The sequence below is a fragment of the Garra rufa genome, chromosome 13, assembly GCF_049309525.1.
Source record: "Garra rufa chromosome 13, GarRuf1.0, whole genome shotgun sequence".
Classification (NCBI taxonomy): domain Eukaryota; kingdom Metazoa; phylum Chordata; class Actinopteri; order Cypriniformes; family Cyprinidae; genus Garra; species Garra rufa.
In genome coordinates, this window is record NC_133373.1 from 14,466,718 (window position 1) to 14,490,571 (window position 23,854).

General features: G+C 37.5%; 1 protein-coding gene across 1 annotated transcript in view; it reads left to right on the forward strand.

Annotated features, from left to right (window-relative positions):
• The window catches only part of nid2b (nidogen 2b (osteonidogen)), a 10,763-nt gene extending 4,106 nt beyond the window's left edge, over nt 1–6,657 (forward strand). Inside the window, exons 4-11 of the mRNA XM_073816725.1 lie at nt 246–470; nt 837–1,006; nt 1,123–1,252; nt 2,892–3,063; nt 3,391–3,548; nt 5,238–5,361; nt 5,451–5,559; nt 6,552–6,657. Coding sequence (XP_073672826.1) covers nt 246–470; nt 837–1,006; nt 1,123–1,252; nt 2,892–3,063; nt 3,391–3,548; nt 5,238–5,361; nt 5,451–5,559 — 1,088 coding nt within the window. The 3' untranslated portion in view covers nt 6,552–6,657. The remainder of the gene's footprint in view (nt 1–245; nt 471–836; nt 1,007–1,122; nt 1,253–2,891; nt 3,064–3,390; nt 3,549–5,237; nt 5,362–5,450; nt 5,560–6,551) is intronic.
• Nucleotides 6,658–23,854: the final 17,197 nt, after the last annotated feature.

Sequence of the window (23,854 nt, forward strand, 5' to 3'; positions counted from 1 at the left end):
ACAGGGACACACTTCCTGTTTCTACTGTTCTACTGCATGTGTGTTGTGGGAGTGGTGTTCACTTCCAACTATATATGACATAATTATCCCTCATGAGACGGCCTAACTGTAATTAACGCTCACATAGTCATTCATTGAGGCAAGATATATGAGTGCGGTCAATAGTCAGACATTTTGAAAAAATTCAGGAAAATGGCAGTGTTTTTCGAAAGAAAAATACAGTGTGTGCTGTTTCTCTTACTCAGCGGCCCTGCTTCCCCGTGTGGAGACTGTGTGCGAGCGCTGGAGGCTTTCACTCATGACTCACTATAATGGTCAGCCGTCCTCTCAGGACTACATGCCTCTGTGTGACGCTCACGGGAATTTCCTGCCTGTGCAATGTTACGGCAACAGCAGTTTCTGCTGGTGTGTGGACCGCCAAGGCGTGGAAATGATTGGAACACGGTCCTACGATGATGTAAAGCCCCCCTGTGAGTAATGAAGTTATTTAGGACACACTTTTTACATTGAAAAGCCTGAAAAGGAAAGAAAAATGTGAATGCAGAATCTGAAGAGTTACTGGACATTAAAACAAAGAACAAAGCATTTTTTATGTTTCAAAGCTTGATAATAAAATGCCTTTTGACTTTATACTGTCACCTAGTGGTGAGGATGCAGCATCAAGCAAAAACAAGTTATCAGCTGATAGCTAATTGTATTTACAAGAGTAGACAAAATTTGGTGATAAATCTAACAGTATGTCAAGTGATTTCAAAATGGCCGCCCCTATGATTTTTTCCACAAATCAAGCAGCCCTCGATTAGCTTGTCTCAATGTATCTTATTTTTACCTGTCAGGTATCTCAGGTGATGCACCGCAATTGAATAATGCGCTGATGTATCCTGTGGTAAGATCCTCCCCTTCAGGGCCTGCTATCCTTTACACACAAGCCTCACAGATTGGAGTCATTCCTCTTGATGAAACAGATCCTGTTCAAGAAAAATCCACTGTTTTACTGGCCTTAAAGGTAGACCCTCATAACTACAATACATGATTATATCAAAATCATAATCATATCTTAATCAAAATTCAAAACCTGCTGTCTGATTAAGCAAAAATAATAATGCGTAATAATCATTGCAGGACTCCATTGTGATTGGAATCGACTATGACTGTCAGGAGAACATGTTATATTGGACAGATTTTGGACGACATACCATTAACAGAGCGGTCTTAGAATATAAGGCTGAGCCAGAGATTATTATCAGCCAAGGTGATGATCTATCTATCTATCTATCTACAGTGAGGGGAAAAATAATTTGATCCTTTGCTGTTTTTGTACGTTTACACACTGACAAAGAAATAAACAGTTTATAATTTTAATGGTCGTTTTATTTGAACAGTGAAAAAAAAGACATAACTAAACAATCTAGAAAAATGCATTTCAGAAAAGTTATAAACTGATTTACATTTTAATGAGTGAAGTAAGTATTTGGTCCGTTTGCAAAACATGACTTAGTACTTGGTGGCAAAGTCCTTGTTGGCAATCACAGAGGTCAGATGTTTCTTGTAGTTGGCCACCAGGTTTGCACACATCTCAGGAGGGATTTTGTCCCACTCCTCTTTGCAGATCCTCTCCAAATCATTAGTTTCAAGGCTGATGTTTGGCAACTCAAACCTTCAGCTCTCTCCATAGATTTTCTATGGGATTAAGGTCTGGACACCAGCTAGTCCATTCCAGGACCTTAATGTGCTTCTTCTTGAGCCACTCCTTTGTTGCCTTGGCAGTGTGTTTTGGCTCATTGTCATGTTGGAATACCCATACACAAGCCATTTTTTTAATGCCCTGGCTGAGGGAAGGAAGTTCTCACCCAAGATTTGACAGTTGTCCTGTCCCCTTAGCAGAAAAACATTCCCAGAGCATAATGTTTCCACCTCCATGTTTGACAGTGGGGATGGTGTTCTTCCTTCTCCTCCAAACATGGCAAGTTGAGTTGAGTTGATGCCAAAGAGCTCGATTTTGGTCTCAACTGACCACAAAACTTTCACCCAGTTCTCATTCAGATGTTCATTAGCAAACTTCAGACTGGCCTGTACATGTGCTTTCCTGAGCAGGGAGACTTTGCCCGCACCGTTCCTCACCGTTCTTATGTTCACTGAAACTCCACAAGGTGAGATCTTGCATGGAGCCCCAGACCGAGGGAGATTGACAGTTTTTGTGTTTCTTCCATTTGCGAATAATCGTACCAACTATTGTCACCTTTTCACCAAGCTGTTTGGCGATTGTCTTGTAGCCCATTCCAGCCTTGTGTAGGTCTTCAGTCTTGTCCCTGATATCCTTGGACAGCTCTTTGGTCTTGGCCATGGTGGAGAGTTTGGAATCTGATTGACTGATTGCTGCTGTGGACAAGTGTCTTTTATACAGGTAACAAACTAAGATTGGGAGCACTCCCTTTAAGAGACTTTAAAGACACCTGGGAGCCAGAAATCTTGCTGATTGATAGGGGATCAAATACTTATTTTACTTTATGCAAATCAATTTGTAACTTTTTGGAAAAAAAATTTAAAACTTTTTTTTTTTTTTTGTTATTCTGTCTCTCACTGTTCAAATAAACCTACCATTAAAATTATAGACTGACAATTTCTTTGTCAGCGGGCAAACGTACAAAATTAGCAGAGGATCAAATCTATCTGGGGCATTTCCTCCAAAGAGGGAAGGGAGGAATGAGAAAAAAAACCTTGTAGTACAAAAATAAAACCAATAATACAAAATATAACATTCAATATAACTCCATACACCCATAATACATAATATCTGTACATCCATCCCATTTTAATTATGGAGAATTATGATGGTTGTATCACAAACGTATTTACTCCAGATTCCCTAATTATGCAATGTGAAATTCCAGGGTTGCTCCAGCCGGAGGGAATTGCGGTAGACACTGTGCACAGGAAGTTGTTCTGGGTAGACAGTGGGAAAGACAGGATTGAGACCTCTGGTCTGGACGGCAGCAACAGAAAAGTGCTGATTGATTCTGATTTGATGAATCCCAGAGCCATCGTAGTGGACGCTAAGAGTGGGTCAGTAAGATAAAATCAAAATCCTTCATGTGCTGTCTATGCATTATTATATTTACAATTATGCATATAAATTCTTTTAAGCCATCATAAAACATAAATACATTTAGGGCGGAAGTAGAAACTAGTATGTTAGAAGTTTCTTATCATCACATAACTGTACTAAAATGTTGTTTATTTAAATAAAGGATTAAGTGTTCCCTTTGGTAACTACCAAAACAATATGTTTCGGTCGTGACTGTTTCGGTAGAGACAATTTTATGGGATATTGCAGTTTGCACCAATTCTGAATGTCAATATATTCATTTATCTACTGCACATGCTCTTCAGAACCTTATATTGGACAGACTGGAACCGTGATGCCCCCAAAATAGAGCGTTCATCACTGGAGGGACATAAGAGGAATATACTGGTGCAAGTGGGTCTCATGTTGCCCAATGCCTTGACATTAGACTTCGATACAAATCACTTGTGCTGGGCAGATGCGGGTAAGAGTTTCCTCAAAATATAGCATCTCACATTATCATATACATATAAAGTCAAGGACAAAATTTATCATACCCCTGGCAAATTCTGACTTAAAGTTACTTTTATTCAACCAGCAATTTTTTTTTGACCGGAAATGACACAGGCTTCTCCCAAAAGATAATAAGACGGTGTACAAGAGGCATCATTGTGGAAAAAAAATATTACTCATCTTTTATTTACATTTGAACAAAAAGTGGCATGCCCAAAATTATTCATACCCTTCTCAATAATCAAGAGAAAAGCCTTTGCTATTACAGCAATCAAACGCTTCCTATAATTGCTGACCAGCTTTTTGCATGTCTCCACTGGTATTTTTGCCCAATTATCTTTAGCGATGAGCTCCAACTCTTTCAGGTTGGAGGGTCTCCTTGCCATCACCCTGATCTTTAGCTCCCTCCACAGATTCTCAATTGGATTTAAGGCAGGACTCTGCAAAACCATAATGTTTTTGTCTGCTAACCATTTCTTTACCACTTTTGCTGTGTGTTTTGGATCGTTGTCGTGCTGAAACGGCCACTGGTGCCTAAGGCCAAGTTTCTCTGCAGACTGCCTGATGTTGTTGTTGAGAATTTTGATGTATTTCTCCTTTTTCATGGCTCTGTTTACTGTGATTAGGTTCCCTGGTCCACCGGCTGAAAAAACACCGCCAAAACATTAAGTTCCCACCACCATGTTTGACAGTGGGGATGGTGTTCTTAGGGTTGAAGGCTTCTCCTTTTTTACGCCAAATGAAGGCTACATCATTGTGGCCAAACAATTCAATTTTTGTTTCATCTGACCATAAAACAGAAGACCAGAAGTCGTCTTCTTTGTCCAGATGAGCATTTGCAAAGGCCAAGCGGTGCCTTTTGTGTGCCTTATCTGGAGAAGTGGTGTCCTCCTTGGTCTTCATCCGCAGAACCCAACGGTGTGCCTGGGTCTGCCTTGAGATGTTGCCACCAGCAGAGCCCAGATTCATCAGGATGGCCTTGGTGGTGATCCTTGGATTCTTTTTTACCTCTCTTACTATCCTCCTGGCCAGCACAGGTGTCACTTTTGGCTTCCGACCACGTCCTTTGACATTTTTCACAGTGCAGAATGTCTCGTATTTTTTAATAATACTTTGCACTGTAGCCACTGGAACTTCAAAACATTTAGATATGGTCTTATAGCCCTTTCCTGACTTGTGAGCAGCCACAATGCGCGGCCGCAGGTCCTCAGTGAGCTCCTTTGTCTTAGCCATGACTGTCCACAAACCAACAGCAGAGAGCTTCTGTTTTTCACCTGTTGAGTTGATTAAAACAGCTGTTCCCAATGAATCAGGGTAATTAGGATGCTTTAGAACAGTTTAGACTATTTGGAATGGTATAGAACTTTGGATTTTCCCATAGACTGTGACAGTTTGCAAAGGGTATGAATAATTTTGGACATGACACTTTTTGTTCAAATGTTAATAAAAGCTGAGAATATTTTTTTCCACAATGATGCCTCTTGTACATCGTCTTATTATCTTTTGGGAGAAGCCTGTCATTTCCGATCCCAAAAAAAAAAAAAAACTTGCTGGTTGAATAAAAGTAATTTTAAGTCAGAATTTGCCAGGGGTATGAATAATTTTGGGCTTGACTGTATATGCAATACAATTTTAAGAAAAATGGCAACTGAATCACCAGGCACAAAGAAACTGGAGTGCATATCTCCAGACGGGAATGAGAGACGTGTGTTCCAGGATGCTTTGAACTACCCGTTCAGTCTGGCCATCTATAACAGCCACTTTTACTACACTGACTGGGAGAGGTGAGTCTCTGATACACCGTATGGATTTGACTTAACATGATATGGCTGGGGTCACTGTTTCCATATTCATGATGGAAATGTCTTTACAGAGATGGAATAGTGGTGATAGATCAAAGCACTGGGGAAAACACAGCATATCTCCCTATTCAGCAGTCACACTTATATGGGATTATAGTTATTCCATCACAGTGTATATAGGTAAGCATATATATACACTACTGCTCAAAAGTTTGGGATCAGTATGATTTTTTATGTTTTTATAGAAGCTTCTTATGCTCATCAAGACTATGTGTCATTTGATCAAAATAAACGACAAAAATGTAATATTGTGAAATATTATTATGATGTTTGTTCTTTATTAATATACATTAAAATGTAATTAATATCCGTAATTAAAGTTGAATTTTCAGAATCATTACTCCAGTCTTCAGTGTTACATGATCTTTCAAAAATCATTCTAATATGTTTAATATGCACTGATTTATTATCAGTGCTGGAAACAGTTGTGCTGGTTAATATTTTTTTGCAACCTGTGATACTTTTTTAAAGGATTCTTTGATCAATAAAAGGTTCAAAAGAACAGCTTTTATTTAAAATAGAAAGGTTTTCTAACAATATACATGACTGTTCAAAAGTTTGGGGTCTGTACATTTTTATTCTTTCTTTTTTTAAAGAAATTAATACTTTTATTCACCAAGGTTGTGTTAAATTAACAAGTGATAGAAAGAACAGCATTTATTCAGAATATAAATATTTACTAACAATGTAAATCTATGCTAAGTTGTTATTAATCAAAGAATCCTGAAAAAAAATAATCACAGGTTTCAAAAAAATATTTGGCAGCACAACTGTTTCCAACACTGATAATTCTAATAATAAATCAGCATATTAGAATGATTTCTGTAAGATCATGTGACAGCTAACAGCTGATGAAAATTCAGCTTTGCATCACAGGAATAAATTATATTTTGAAGTATATTAAAATAAAAAACATTATTTTACATTGTAATAACATTTTGCAATATTACTGTTTTTTTCTGTATTTTTTATCAAATAAGTGCAGCCTTGGTGAGCATTAGAAACTTTACTGATCCCAAACTTTTGAGCGGTAGTGTAGATTTTACTTCAATTCCTTTAGTATAATTTTGTGAAAGGAGTAAATAATTCCTAATCATTTATTTTCCTTTCAGTTTCATTTATAGAGACCTGTGGACTCTGCACTTATGGAGACTATATGGATTTGTGGTTCTGTAACAGAGATGTCAGAAAATAAATAAATAAATGAAATTACCAATTTTTTTTGCCATCTAATTAATTTTGAAAGTATTATTTACATACTATTTTTATATATGTTTTTTTTTTACATTTAGTTTAATTTTAAGTAATTTAAGTACAAAGTCATGTGCTGCTTTTGTCATTTTAATCAATTTAGAAATAATTATTTGTCTTACTTAAATGTATTTTTAAATAATTTAACATTTTGTTTTAGTATTTATTTCTTTAATTATTTTCCAGTCATTCATTTTAGTGCTACATCTTAAAATCATTTCCATTTTCATCTGTTTATAAGCTATTTCATGACTTATATCATTAAACAAAAAATGTTTTAAAAAGTTATTAAATGCTTAATAGTTTTAGTTAACAGTAACAGCCCAAACAACGTGAAAAAGTACCTCAAGTTTTACCAATAGGTGGCGCCACTGACTAACTTATAGTCACTTTTGGACATTATTACAAAAGTCTGAATATATACTTCATAGATACAATGAAGTTACATAGCCTAATACAATGAAAATCAAGTATATTTATTTTCATAAATGCTTGTTTTATATCTGTGCATTGCTTAGTGCAAACAGGATAACAGCAATTTGGCCCTTAACCACAATGGAAAATTCCCACTGTCTAAAATAATGTTGACACATAATGGTTCATTTTATCCTGACCCTCAGTAGGGCCAAAAATACAAGGGTTACAGGAGCAGAGAGAGTCCAAAGAATCTCTTCCGCAAGATCGCTCCCACAACACCTCAGCCTTGTCTTCGCATGATTCCAAGCCAATGTTGTTCTGCTCGGCTTGAATAGACCCAAGTTTCACTTCATTCTCTCTTCGTGGGAAGGTGTGGAATAATATTTGAGCACTGCCATGGGGTTTCTGTAAACCCACGGTTTGATATTGCTAAACAAACAGGATGGCTTACCCACAAGGCACAAGAACCGCCAACAGACGGCAAGACTTCACCACTGCAGAGGCCAGACCTCCCAGCCTGTGGAGGGCAGCCAACACTGGCTTCTGTCCTTCAGCCTCAGACCCCACAGCAGGTCAGAGGGTTCAGTAAAGTTTTCTCAACAGAGCAGCCATATACCCAGAGGTGGGGTGTGAACTTTGGCCTGGTCATAGAAGCCATTAGGCACCCGGGGGAGCCGTTTGAGCCCATTGGGTGCAGTTAGTGCATTTTTCTCTGATCCGACACGGTATCCTCTTAACTTCTTTTGGAGTAAATGTTTATTGTACAGGGCCATAGAAACGTTTTGGCTTTTTAACAACATGGGATCTCATTTGAAAGCATAACAATTTGAAGAGGTTTAAGAAACATCAGTCAAGAACATTGTTGTAAATGAAAATGCCATTTTTCATTTTAAAAATAACTTGTAAAACTAGCACCTGTGGTGCTTGAGACATTATTGATCAATAAAGCAATAGTTCGTTCAAAAATGAAGATTCTGTCATCATTTGTGTCCCAAACCCACAAGAATTTCATAAACACAAATATAGTTGAAAGTCTCAAGAAGATTCAAAAAGGTTATAAAGACCTAATAAAATGCAGTCTTGTGAAGAGATATAATCACATTATATGACAACTTAGGCTTTTAATTACATCTTCTTATGGGTTTGGAATGAGATGAGGGTGAATAATTTTGACAGAATTTTTTTTTTTGGAAAAAAAAAAAAGACTAAAAATAACAAATAGTTCACCCAATTTTGAAAATTCTGTCATTAATTACTCACCCTCATGTCGTTCAAATCCAATAAGACCTTTGTTCAGCTTCAGAACACAAATTAAGATACTTTTTGATCAAATCTGAGAGCTTTCGATGCAACTACACTCCCCAAAATTAAGGTTTCAAAAGGGTGTTTTTGCAGTGATGCCATAGAAGAATCAAATTTTTTTTTCCCCAAAGAACTTTCAGTGAACAGTTATTAAAAGAACCATTTTAAAGAGCATTTAAAAAACTTTTTTGACTATAGAGAACCTTTTCTGCATTTGAAAGGTTCCACAGATGTTCAAAGTTCTTCATGGAACTATCAATGCCAATAAAGAACCTTTATTTTGAAGAGTGTACCACGTTCAATGGCCAGAAAGTTAGTAAGCACAAAATACTCCATGCGACATCTGTGGTTCAACCTTTATTTTATGAAGCTATGAGAATACTTTCTGCGCGCAAAGAAAACAAAAATATCTCTTGTTACAGTCTTCCATGTCATGGTACTCTCGTGAATGAAGAAGAAAAGAAGATGTTGAGAATAAGTTGATTTTGTGCATAAAAAGTATTCTCATAGCTTCATAACATTACGGTTGAACCACTGGTGTCACATGGGCTATATTATCAATGTCCTTACTACCTTTCTGGGCCTTGAACATCTCAGTTGCATTGCTGTCTATGCAGGGTCAAAAAGTTGTTGGATTTCATTCAAAATATCTCAGTTTGTTTTTCAAAGATGAACAAAGATCTTACAGGTTTGGAACGACATGAGGGTGAGTAATTAATGGCAGAATTTTTATTTTTTGGGTTAACTATGCCTTTAACTTACCCTCATAGATGACTTCTCTTGCTTAAGACAACCATCAGGTACATTTCAAGTAGAGGTCAGCAGCTCAGTATCTCTTATGCTATTATAAATATTATGGAATATTAGACACAGTTTCTGCATTTGACCATTCACTGAAAACCAAACATGGATGTACATTGGACGTATGTAACTTCTTGTGTAGCTGCTTAAATGCTATCAGCTAACAATTTTTGGTTCCCAGAATGTTCCCAAAACAGACATTTGATCATTCTCTTTTGGTTAGCCAGGAAAGTTTTTTTTTTTTTTTTTTTATGTAAATAGAATGTTCCCTGTAAGTTCGAAGAATGGTCCCCTAACGTTCCAAGAAAACCTACAGAATGTTCTGTATAGGTTCTACTTAGTTTATTATAGACGTTTTTCCTGAACACGGAAGTAAGTCCGACTCTTAACTGAAAGAATGCTCTGCATTTCCGGTCTGCATTGTTTCTAGTCAAATTAGGGTATATTCCGAGCTAATAAACTAATGTTAAACCTATTAAAATGTTTTTAAAAAGCACATGGCTCCATAGCGCCATCACTTGGCAATGTCGCAATGACCGTCATTTGTCAGTGTCTCACTTTAATGAGTGTGTAGATGACACGAAGCAGCGGACATTAGCTACATTAAAAACAGATGGACGCTATTTGAATGGGTTCCTATGGAAACCGGAACAGAAAAGCATTCATTCTGACGTTAGAATTCGTAATGGCGGCGCTCATCGTTTACTCAGGAAAAAGGTCTATAAAAAAAAAAAAAAAAAAAAACTTACTGCCCTTCCTATTTATGGTTATAGAACTAGAACCTAAAAAATAACCATTAGATAATTTCGTAAGTTCTCTTTCAGTTATTACCTCCGTAGACGGTTTTATAAATTTTTATTTATTTTTATTTTATGTTGACTTTAAAGGGGAGGCCTAATGCTATTTCATGCATTCTGACTCATTCACACTGCTAAAGAGTTCTCTGATAGCTCATGGAGACGTCTATTTGACAGCTGCATTTACATCTGGAAAACCTATTTTTAGAGTGTTTGCTCATCTGCGATACGTCTATAGGACGTTCCCTATCAGATTTCAAATCAATGTCTATTAGATGTCTTTAGGATGCTTATGATTTAGAATGTATGTAAAAATGACACCTTTTCAGATTTTCAGATCAAGTGACCTTTAACAAACATCTTGCAGACGTACTTGTGCTATCTGGATTGTATTCTAATGCTAAACATTCTCAAAAACGAACTGAATGTATGACAGAGTATTTCTGTGCTAAAGAGACTCCTTCAGGATTCATATAAGTTTTGGAACTTTTTTTCCCACCTTTCTTTTTTCCGATTATGGCCCTGCATAACGTCATGAAGGGTGAAACTCTTCTATGGGCACTTCTCCTGGAAGAGCCAGAGCACGCCCATCAACATGCTTCATTCATTAATTCGTTAGCCATAGATAATTTAAAGGGGACCTATTATGCAAAAATTTCTTCCTACGTTAACATCACCGTAGGGAGAAATCCCCGACCATTTGTGACAATCTCTGCCTTGTTAGCATAGAAACAGCCCTGAGTGAGAAGCAGTGAGAAGTCCACCATTACTGTTTTCTTGCTGTAGCTGCTGGGATAAACAATGTCAGCGCTAAAGAGGCATTACAAGTATTGTGTTTTGGGATGCACCAACAAATATAGGAGTCTCTATAGACTCCCTCCATCTGAGCCGCTGAGGGCACTGTGGTTAAAAGATTAGTTCACTTCCAGAACAAAAATGAACAAATAATTTACTCAACCCCTTGTCATCCAAGATGTTCATGTCTTTCTTTCTTCACTCGTAAAGAAATCTTGTTTTTTGAGGAAAACAATTCAGGATTTTGAAGTTGGAGGAGAAAATGAGATGGGAGTTATCTGTCTTGAACAGGACTGCACAGAGCATGCATGCGCATCACAGAGCTAGACAAGTATTCAGCTCCAGACAAAGTAAGTATCAAGCGTTTGTTTTCCAAACTGCCTTTCTGAAAGAGCTTGGCACTCTGTAAGGCTAATGTTGCTAATGCTACCTGTTTTCACTGATGCCGCCTTCATGTGCTACCAGAATGATCGTAAATAGGAATGTGGTAGTTAAAAACGGCAAATAACAGCAATGTGAAGTCGACCGCTTCAATTTGTCAAGCTCATAATCACAAGTGGGACTTTTTTTGTTTGTGATAGCACACGATGGCACCATGAGACCAGCTGTGTCATTATTTTTCTCTCTTCGTGCTCCCCGTCTGTTTAATTCATAAACACGTATTTATTTATTTATTTATTACAATGTTGCATTTTATTCTTGGTGCGGTTCGCTTTCACACAGCAAAGTTTCTAAACGGACCAAATGTGTTAATACAAGTCACGCATGAGTAAAATGTCCTCTCATCGGTCAAAGTTCTATGGTTTATTTTCCAGGATTCCTCAGCTGTTCCAACAGCTTTGCAGGCTTATTGTTGCATTTTCTGTAGCTGTCGTTATATTAATTTATAATTTTGAGCAGGAGTCCAGGATTCATCTGGAAAACATTTTTAAAATGCATCTACTACAAAGAGAGCAATAAGACGGCATTATAAAATGAAAATGCGCGCTTTGATTTTGAATAGCATTTGACAGTCACAGGTTCATTTTAAGAGGTATTAGCGAAACAACAAAGCTACTGCTTTTCACTGAACTGTAATTTCCCATTATACATTGTGGTCCGTTGAATCAGATTGCTTTCTCACTGCAACCAAACCGCTTCAGAGTTCAGGCGACCTCGGAACGATGTTTTGGCGCGGATCCGAGCGTGATTGCTGTATTCACATATGCCCAAACGAACCGAGTTAAGAGGGAAACGTGCCAGGTTTCGAAACAAAGTGCCAGGTGTGAAAGCACCCTTAAACCGATTCGGGTTCGAACATGTGTGACCCTGGACTACAAAACCAGTCATAAGTAGCACGGGTATATTTGTAGCAATAGCCAAAAATACAAAGTATGGGTCAAAATTATCGATTTTTCTTTTATGCCAAAAATCACTACGATAAGTAAAGATCATGTTCCATGAAGATATTTTGTAAATTTCCTACCCTAAATATTTTAAAAACCTATTTTTTGAATAGTAATATGCATTGCTAAGAACTTCATTTGGACAATTTTAAAGGCGATTTTCTCAGTATTTTGATTTTTTTGCACCCTCAGATTCCAGATTTCCAAATAGTTGTATCTCAAACAAATATTGTCCTATCCTAACAAACCATACATCAACGGAAAGCTTATTCATTTAGCTTTCAGATGATGTATAAATCTCAATTTCGAAAAATTGACACTTATGACTGGTTTTGTGGTCCAGGGTCACATATAAGACCGAACACCACTACCGAGAGTTTCCAACATTTTCAGTACGTGAGATTGTCCTGTTCTGTTTTTGCCAGCTCTTGAAGCTCCGCCCTCTTCTGAAAAGGGGGCCGGGAGCACCAGCTCATTTGCATTTAAAGGGACAAACACAAAAACAGCGCATTTTGGCTTATACCCTGAAAGTGCCAATTTTTTACAAAATTATCTGTCAGGTATTTTAAGCTAAAACTTTACATACACACTCTGGGAACATCAAAGACTTACTTTACATCTTGTAAAAAGGGGCATAATAGGTCACCCTTAAGTCTATAAAAGTTTATGTTCCTGATTTATTTATGCTGATATCACAACTTATCAGCATAAATAAATAGTGGCGCAAAAGCTGCACGTGCTTGTGCTTCTTTAGCTGTAGATCTGATAAAACTAAATAATCATTGAAGAAATGAAGGATATGAGCAGATTTGCAAAAGCTGTGCACGTTATGTCTGTTTTAAACGCTTTGTTTTGCAATTTAGCCTAGGTTTGCAGAACAAATGAAATAAGTCAGCTTTGGAGTTTGCTAATAAATCCAAAAATGAACCACTCAAATAACCACATACGTGAAGCGAGGCACGTTCCCATGGCATCAAAGCCAGGTGAAGCGCCCAGCTGCTTGTTGGTTAAACATATAGTGAATTTGATACCAAGCAACAGCAGTGCGAATGCTAAACAGCCCTTTTCACACGCACAACACCATAAGAAAATATCCCAAATCGTGAAGGTTGCATGTTGATGTCTGAAGTAAACTATGCATAAAGATGCCAGCACAGATTTAAGATCGGAAAACAGGCATGATTATAGACATCATTGCGGAGTCCAATTAGACCAGTGCAGGTAGTTAGCGTGCTAGGAACAGTTTGTACTGTAGTCTTGTTTTTCTTTCATCCAATCATTTAGGCCACTCTACTCTTCCCTTTTCAATTACAGTCCTCTATCATGTACTATTTTAAGTCCCAGACTCGTTATAAACATCCTAAAACATTTGTGTAGGCCGAGCGTTCAGTGACGCACAATGGAGACAACATAATTCCTCAACGTCTTTGAAAATCATGCCAACTTTGTCTTAACGGTACGCTTTATACCAAGTAATAAGCAATAACAACATACCTAGTCTTTTTTCAGATCAAATTCATGTGTGAGAGAGAAAAATAAGAATGGAAATAAAGGGAGACAGGAAATTGAATGGCATCTTGATGTGTACCAGGAGCTCTGTGTGCAAAACACTCCTATGGAAGTTGTTATATAACAGTGCGTATTGTTCTAGAGGCCTATTTGAAACTAATGTATAACCTCTAGGAGTCTCCACACATCGACAATCACGTACACACACCTCTCACAGTTCATCTCCTCTATACAAACAAAAAGCCCTCCTTTCTCGCTATACACACACAAATACTGTAGGTGCGGTCACTTCTGTGGTTAAGGTTGTATGTTACATCAAAGAATAAACTTTTGATTATGAGTCAGCGTGAGCGTTCAAAAGATAACGTCAGTTTAATTGAGGCAGTGTTAATAGGGTACAAATTGGTGTCTTACTTTCTCAATGGCACAAATCTCATGGTTTAACTTTAAAATGAGTTATATAAACCACTATAAATATAACATTAATCTATCATGAAAAGTAGGTAGTTAAAACATAAAATGAATTCTAGTCATTTTGGCCTGTCCCTCTTCAACCATTAAAAATACCAAGATCATATTTCCAATAAACAAATAAATAAATAATATTTCTTTTAAAAAATAAAGTCGTATTCGTCTTGCATACAAGTGGTAAGCAGTAATGCATATTTAATGTGCTGAAATTTTGTCATGCATTTTTTTTATTTCATAAAGGGAGCCAACATATAAACACTGAATTAATTCATGTGGGCCGCACCCTCTACCAGGAAAATGTATTTGTTCATCCTTTGTCCTGCTGAACTCTGAGAATGAAATGAGTTACATAAACGCTCTCTGCTGTAAAAAACAAGATTACAGTACAGTAGAGCACTGTGCTACACACTTATCTAGAAAAGATCATATACTGTGTGTGAGAGAATGATAGACAGTAAGAAAGTGCAATTAGTGGTCATTTCAATAAACAAAAATGGTTTGACTCATGACTCATTTTAAACATTTTGTCATAATGTGTGTGTGTGTGTGTGTGTGTGTGTGTGTGTGTGTGTGTGTGTGTGTGTGTGTGTGTGCATGTTCAGTGATATTTAGCAATGTCGCAGCTGACTGGACAAAAAAAAAAAAAAAAAAATGAAGGCCCAAAAAGAACTGTTTACAAGAGACAGATGACCTGAATAATTTGTTGTTATAATTTGTGTGTATGTGTACCTGGTATTCCCTACAATATGAGGACTAAATGTCCCCAAGTAAATTTTGACTTTGTGGGTAATTTGACTTCCATGAGTAAACAGGCCTATAAATACAGAATTAAGTGTTCTGAAAATCTAAAAAGGCATAATGTTGCGTGAGCCCGACGAGAGCCGATGTGTGGACAGATGCTGGCCAATGTCCCGGCTTTGACCAACATCCGACCGTCGTCTTATTGTGTTCCGGCCTTAAAGGGTTAGTTTACCCAAAAATGAAAATTAGCTCACGATTTACTCACCCTCCAGGCATCCTAGGTGCATATGACTTCCTTCTTTCAGACGAATCCAATCGGAGTTATATTAAAAATTATCCCTGGCACTTCCAAGCTTTAGAATGGCTTAGGCCGGTGTTTCTCTTCATCAATCCAAAACAAGTCTAGTAAAGTGCATCCATCTATTATAAACACATATCTCAAATGGCTCCAGGGGTGAACAAAGGCCTCTGAATTGATGTGCTTTTGTAAGAAAAATATATCCATATTTAAAATGTAACATTCACTTTAATCTAACTTGCGCCAACTGGTCGTACCCGGAAGTAGCTCTAGGCAGACGACGTTCAATGTCGGCGCTTACAGAAGCAAAGTTTCCATACTTTAGCAAAGGAAAACCAGTCTTCTCTTGGTTTATATTGAAAACCTCCAACATTTTCCATTACAAATCCTCGTTTTGAACTTTTAACTTGTAACCATTGTTTTGTTTTGATCTCTTCACGGCATGTTCGCCACTTCCGATGCATGCGCAATGCCAACATATTACGCCATCCGCCTGAAGCTGCTTCCAGGTACGACCAGTAGGCGCAAGCTAGATTAAAGTGATTATTAATTTTTAAATATTAATAATTTTCTTAACAAAAATGCATTGATTACCTACAGGAGGCCTTTATTCGTTCATTGTGGAAGGATGCACTTGATTGGACTTGTGTTGGACTAATGAAGAGAAACCATTCTAAAGCTTTAAAGTGCCAGGGATAATTTTTAATATAACTCCGATTGGATTCGTCTGAAAGAAGGAAGTCATATAGACCTAGGATGCCTGAAGGGTGAGTAAATCATGGGCTAATTTTAGGTAAACTAACCCTTTAAAGGGTAAGTTTAGGGGTAGGGTTAGGGGACACAGTATAAAAACCCTTACACCTATGCAATGTCCCCATAATGATAGGAATAGCATGTGTGTAAAAGCAAGGCATGTTGAGTGAGGTTGCAAACGCACTCCCTTTGCTCCCTGGGCAAAGAACAAAGAGCATTGTGGGATTTTTCCCATGTTATTGAAGTTGGCTGTGTTTACTGCCCCACCACCACTGATTTCAGCCACTGCCCCTCAAAATGTCTTTGCACTGCCTTGTTTTCCTAGGTGTTCTGGTTCCAAGAGATGCATCATAGAAAAACTGAAAGCTCTTAATTGTCCAAATGTGTGTGTTAATCTTGTGATGGACGGGCCAGGATGTTTCCCTTGCCTATGGCCCGAGATGCTAGGACAGGCTCCAGCATCCTTATAATCCTACATAGGCCAAGCAGTTTGGAAAATGGATAAATGAACAATCTAGATTTATCATTTTGTTTTAAAATGATATTCTCCAGATTCTTTGCAGGGATTGAGGGTGTGTGTTGCGACAATCAGTAAGTTTGCAAGCCCTTGCACAAGTCAGTTAACCTTACAGCAGGGGTAGTCAACCATGTTCCTGAAAGGCGCATGGCAGGCTTTCAACCTTGAACTCTGGCAGGCTTCAGTTACAACTCTTTTCCAACACATCTACCTTGATTATCTGGTTCAGAGGATTTTGATTAATGCTGGACCTAAACTCTACAGCAAGGATAGGCAATATTGGTCCTGGAGTGCCGATGTCTTGCAGAGTTTAGCTCCAACCCTGAAAAAACCCTCACCTGCCCTAGTAAATCCAAAGACCTTGATTAGTTGTTCAGGTGTGTTTGATTAGGGTTGGAGCTAAACCCTGATGGATGGTGACACTCCAGGACTAATGTTGCATAGCCCCCTGCCCAACAGGATGGTAGTCTTCCAGGAGCAGGTTTGGCTACCCTGGTTGTAGAATAGTATAAGATAGGGATGTGCCCGAATAGTGAACCTGTATTCAGAAAGGTACAGAAAATGAATAATGCATTCTACTGAGCCACTAAAAGGACATGGTTACATTACAAAATTTTACTTACCACATGAAAAGAGTAAGGAGAGACGACTTGCAGAATGATTTGCAAATCCTGAGCACTACCGACAAACATCTAATCTTGTAAAATGTATGGTAAGTACTGCCACTCCGTAGTATACACAAAGTATGTGTGATTGCGAATCTCGCAAGTAAACAGTAAAAAAGCAAACATGCATTCAAAAGCGATTTCAATGCCATATTAATAGCGGCTCCCTGAAGCCCGCAATTTATATACAGTATAATTACCCAACTATATAATTGCGAGAGAAAGCAAGATATATTTTGTCCTCCCATCTCGTATTTTTTCCCTTTAGGGGTTCCGTAGTACATGTCATTTCCTTTCCGAATACAGTATTCAAGTTTGGGCACATGCCTAGTATAGGATATAGAAACAGTGGTACAGGAACTGAACAGCCTGGCATGTTCCAACAGGAGCATTTGTGCTATTTGTTCCATTTGAAAACATGGAGACCCAAATTTCTCAACATGTTTAAAATGATCAGGAGCTTGTATCCTGACCATATGACCATACTATTCAGCATCACTGATCTCCACATGATTCTTTCGAACAGAAAGAACTCAGTTGAGAACTTGCATGACAGGTTAAAATCATTCGCCCTAAGTTGTAATATGAGAAAAGAATGTTAGGGTTGCATGCAAGAACCCTAAGTCCATAGATCTTCTGTTGTCAACTTGAAACGATAAACAGTCTTCAAGAGATTATTGGTAAGAGGAAATGAGGTTTAGAGAGAGAAAACTGTAGCTTGGTGTCTAAAACAAAGATCAGTTCCCACTTGTTAACCGTCACCCCTGGCACATAATATTCTTCTCTGATGAGTCCCTGGATGGAGGCGAATCACTCAGCCATGTCTCCTCTCGACATGTGGAAGTCATCGGAAAACACAACTCCCCTTTCCTATGTGGGGGTGGGAATACAGCATCTGGAGTGAAGTAGCGTTGAGCCAGGGAGAAAAGTTGTGTTTGGAGATTGCATGTTTGTCTGCAAGCCTCAGTTTTCAAGCGTTCTTAAGGCTACGGGAAACTTCCCCCTGTCAACGGTCGGTTGATTCATACTAAGACCCGGTTATCAGAAATGACATCTGCTGATTAATGTTTGAAACTGTTAAATGACTACCTACTTATACCACGGATCTCATTTCTCTCTAAAGACTGTGTTTACCCTGTGTTAATTGTTACAAGGTGGATGAAATGGCACAGAGTAAGCTGCGCTCAAGTTTTCTGAGTTTAAAAAAGCAGCAACAAATTTCCAAAAGCTTGTTGGAAACAAGAGTGCTCGGACCATCTCCACTGAACTACTGGTTCTTGTCCAAGAGTTCTAAAGAAACTTCCAAAGTCATGCTGCTATTCTAATCTGTCACGGTGCTAATGCCTGTGATTTCATTATAATTTCTGGGGTGATTCTATGTGGTGGGTTGAACAACAATTTCAGGGAGAGCACTTGGCAATAAATCCTTATCCTGCGGTTTGTGGACAGGCAGAATGCTGTAACATGCTCAAAGCAAGCATTCCTGCTCCACTAAGCTTGATTTTCGAAGACATTTCTCATTGCCACTGCCAAGAAGCCAATCCCATGTCTACATTAAAGTGGATGTTTTTGGCAGATGCTGTCTTATCAAACCTACAAGAGAGTGCATGTTTTTGACAATTCAGCAGGCAGCTAAATATGCATATCAATTACTAAGACAAACCCTCAAAGTGACAATACTGCTCATATTCGATCTCCATTTTATGAATCTAGGCCCAGCTGAGGTCACTGCAACATTCTAGCATACTTTTCTCCTCTCATTAACATGATGACACTAACATTTTGCTTATGGGCTGCATGGTTGTTTAGGACTCCAAACAAGCAATGGTAATCAAAACATAAAACATGGAACTGGAAATTTAGGCCACTGTGACATTTACCATCTTTGCCTGGTAAACATTTATATAAAGGAACTATTGTCTGATTTGACGTCAGTGTCAAGAAGCAGTACAGATGTAAACAACACATAGCATACATAATGTTTTAATGTAAACATGCATGCTTCTGTCTGGTCTTTGGGTTAGCCCACATAGCAGCTGTTTTTACCGGGGTAGCCACACATATAAGGCCACAAGATACAAATAAATGGGATCATGAAAGGGTGTTGTTATTTCTATGTCTCTTCTAGGTCAAACATCCAAGAATGCATTGCAAAATCTCTGAAAAATTGATCCAAAAAGACATGTTGATATATTCCATTCAATACCACAAAACAATCGCTAAAACTTTTTTAATCAAATTAAGAATGGACTATTTTACAAAATACTGGTGTGCACTTTGTATTTAATGTGTCTTAGATTATCTCAACATTAGCTTAGCGACATGCTAACATCAAACTCTACCAAGTCTCCTATTTGTATGGTGCAAAGTTTTTATTTCATACTAGACAGTTAGGTTTGATTAGTTTTAAAATTAAGTTAACTAACAACAAGTTTTAGATTACCTAATGGTAATATGGCCATAAGACTTCAGGATTCAAACAAAGGTGATCATGGCTAATCTCTTTGAAGGGTGTGTGTTTGTACTGTATAATTCTTCACAGGTCTTTTCTAGGTCAAACTCTGAAAGAGGTCAGTACAGAGGTCAGGTCAAAAGGGTTACTGATTAACACTGGCTAGCATTCACAGACGGCAAGCTGCTGAAGGTCAGAAACCTATCCTGTGCACGTATGCAAACTCAGATGCAACTGTCTGGCCAACGCAAGTGCGCATTTAGATACGGTCACACTTTATTTTAAGGTCCAATTCTCGTCATTAGCAAACCATTAACTATGATTTTTATCTTAATAAACTCCTAATTTGCTGCTTATTAGCAGTTAGTAATGTAGTTGTTAGGTTTAGTTATTGGGTAGGATTAGGGATGCAGAATATAGTCATGCAGAATATGTGCTTTACACTGCTAAAGTACTAATAAACAGCTAGTATGTTAAAGGAACACTCCACTTTTTTTGGAAATAGGCTCATTCTCCAACTCCCCCCCGAGTTAATAAGTTGATTTTTACTGTTTTGAAATCCATTCAGCCGTTCTCCTGTTCTGGCGATATCACTTTTAGCATAGCTTAGCATAGATCATTGAATCCTATTAGACCAATAGCATCGCGTTCAAAAATGACCAATGAGTTTCCATATTTGTTGTATTTAAAACTTGACTCTTCTGTAGTTATATCGTGTACTAAGACCGGTGGAAATGCAAAGCTGCGAGTTTCTAGGCTGATAAGATTAGGAACTACACTCCCATTCCGGCGTAATAGTCAAGGAAGTTTGCTGCCGTAATATGGCCGAAGCAGGCGGAGTATTATCAGAAATGAGTTCCCAGCTAGTTTAGCATTTGCACATGTGCTGCGTGGTATTACTGCTCCTGCTTCAGCCATATTACGGCAGCAAACTTCCTTGACTATTACGCCGGAATGGGAGTGTAGTTCCTAATCTTATCAGCCTAGAAAATTGAAGCTTTGCATTTCCACCGGTCTTAGTACACGATATAACTACAGAAGAGTCAAGTTTTAAATAGGACAAATATCAAAACTTGTTGGTCATTTTTGAATGTGATGCTATTGGTCTAATAGGATTCAATGACCTATGCTAAGCTATGCTAAAAGTGATATTGCCAGAACAGGAGAACGGCTGAATGGATTTCAAAACGGTAAAACTCAACTTATTAACTCGGGGGGAGTTGGAGAATGAGCCTATTTCCAAAAAAAGTGGAGTGTTCCTTCAATAATAGGCATGTTTATAAGCAACTAGTTAATAGTGAGAATTGGTCCCTATACTACCGTGGGTGTTACCGATTGTACATACATAACTTCATATTGTATGTTTTTGTGTTAGTGTTGAGGTAGCAAACTCAAGGGGGTGATAGAGTTACCTTCAAATGCCAGCCCTTGAAACAGATGTCTTTCTCTGAACATGCTAACACATTAAGAAAGTTCAGCTAATTTACTCAACGATTCAAATTGTTGCTTTGCCATGCCAGTGTATGACCTGAAATAGAAAACTTAGACGCTAATGACTGAGATTCAGTATTTCATAAAATTGCAACTGAATAGCTTAGTTTGTAGTTACATACATGTGTAAAGTATGTTTTGGGCCAAAAGCTAGTATCCCACTAAGTGATATTTTTCGCACTGCACCTGATCCAGGGTTTTCATCATTCTAAACCCTCATTTTAACTCTGGTAATTTCACACCTGCGATTTAGAAGCAGGGCTAGCACTGCATTTTACCTGGGGTTATGAAACCTTGCATCGTAGAAGTGCTAGCAGCGCATTGCCAAATGCTAACTGTCATCCATGTGTTCACTGGAGAGTGGCCTTCTGAAGTGAACTGAGGCACTTATTTAAGAAAAATTTGCTTCCGCCAACTGTCGTTCATGTGTTTGCGAGAGTGCCATTCCAGCGGATGACATAGGGCATAGACGTAGTGCAAGTTTTGTTTTGAGCAAAGGAAAACCCTGGCATTTTCCGACATTTTCTTAACGAATCCTTGTTTTGTACTTTTAATTAGTGACCAGTGTTTTGATTTGCTCTCTCCCTCTGCCCTTCTGCGTTCATCACTTCCTACCCGAGCTTATGCTACATCCTAGCCATCCGATGGAACGCCATTTTTTCATGAATGCACATACGACAGTTAGAAGCTATAGATTATAGTTTTAAAAGTTTTAAATATGAATATTTTTGTTAAACAAAGAAGGCCCTTCAGAAGGCCTTTATTAACCCCCCGGAGCCATGTGGAGTACTTTTTATGATGGATGGACACACTTTATTTTGCTTCAAAATCTCGACCACCATTCACTGCCATTATAAAGCATGGAAGATCTAGGACTAGGATTTTTTAATATAACTGATAACTGATTGTATTCATCTGAAAGGAATTAAGTCAAATACACCTACATTGACTCAAGGGTCTATTTTGGTTAAACTACCCTTTAAACCATGGTAAACACAAATTAACAATGGTTTTGCTACACTGACCATAGTTTAACCATGGTATTTGTAGTAAAACTGTGCTTATACAAATGGTAATCAATATGCCAAAAAAACTTGGTTGCTATACTTTTACTACTGTATAGAACTTTTTCCTGAGCGTCCATCTGTTTTTAATGTAGCTAATGTCCGCAGCTTCATGTCATCTACACACTCATGTAGAAGCACTGACAAATGACAGTCATTGCGACATTGCGACATTGCAAAGTGATGGCGCTATGGAGCCATGTGCTATTTAAAAACATTTTAATAGGTTTAACATTAGATTATTAGCTCAGAATCAGAGGTCGCATTAACCGAAAATTGTCCGTCATTAACGGATTTTTTTAATCAGTGACGGAAAAATCTGAAGGCTGTCCGTCATTTTGACAGATTACACAGGGGGTGATCTGTTGTAAATTGTAACCTTTCAAAAATAAAAGCAATGTGTTATTATAATTAAAATATGAAAATTAAAATGACGGGTAATAATAGATTATGACGGAATTTTTACGACCATGTCCGTCAAAATGACGGGCAATGTTGAAGTCTAACGCAACCTCTGCTCAGAATATACGCTAATTTGGCTAGAAACAATGGAGGTGAAAAAGGTGTAGATTTAAATAGCAAATGAGAATCGCTAAAATTCTTGAATATATCTTGAGACAAAGGTATTTTTAATGATTTTCAATTTTATTTAAGATAATTGAAGCAACAGTTTTTAAATAATGAAAGTGTATGTATTTTTAAATACGAAAGAGTATGGTATTTGGGGTAAAAAGCACCCCTGCTGTTGGGGCTAAAAGGCAGAATAATTAACATGATAATTAACAGATGGCTGACTTTTCCATTTGTTGACATGACATGGTTAGATTCAGATGCTAAATATCATATATTATGTTGGGTGTCCATCTTAGAGATAATCACCATGTTTGGAATGAAATCAGCATATAAAAACATGCTATCAATCACATCATATAATAAAATATAATTTGTTGTTACTACTGTAAATCTATATTAAATTACTATGGGAACTCTTTCATGTCTTTACATTTTAAAATGATTTTGTTTCTGTGTTTTTAAAATGTAAGTTTTTTTTCAACATATTTTAATGACAGCATTTGTATAAAACAAAAATTAATTTAAAATAAATAGCACAAACTTTGCTGAAGTGATTGTTTTGAACAAGTAATAACTTAAAAAGATCATTATTTTAGCTAAAATGTTTGTGTGATACCCCTTGCTACCTCATACATTTATAAGATTTTTAAACAAAATAAATGACTTGTTTGATTTATTTTCACACAAAATCTGCTCCATAAATGCTCAACACAAACGTATATATTTTTCTGTAATCATACACTTTGGGCACAGTGAAAAGCACATTTATTTCTTAGGGTGTGCCTTTAGCCCTGTTGTACCCTATAATATGAGGATGTGAAGTGCTGTCGTTATGTAAACATGTCGCATAATGCTTTTGTCCAATCAATGACACTGCAAATATGCAAATAAGAACATTAACCCAGAGTTTAGGAAAGTACAGTGTGAAACGTCAGTTTATGAGCACCCAGGATTACAGGAATGATACAGGGTTGAAGCCAGTTAAGTGTTCGAAAACTGAATGAGTTAATAATATTCTTATTTTTATCTATTTTGTTTGTGTTTATTTGCCCTCTTTATTCACTATGGTTGTATGATTTTTTTATCTGTGTTTCTTTGTACTTCTGATAAAAAAAAAAAAGGTTGGCAAATGG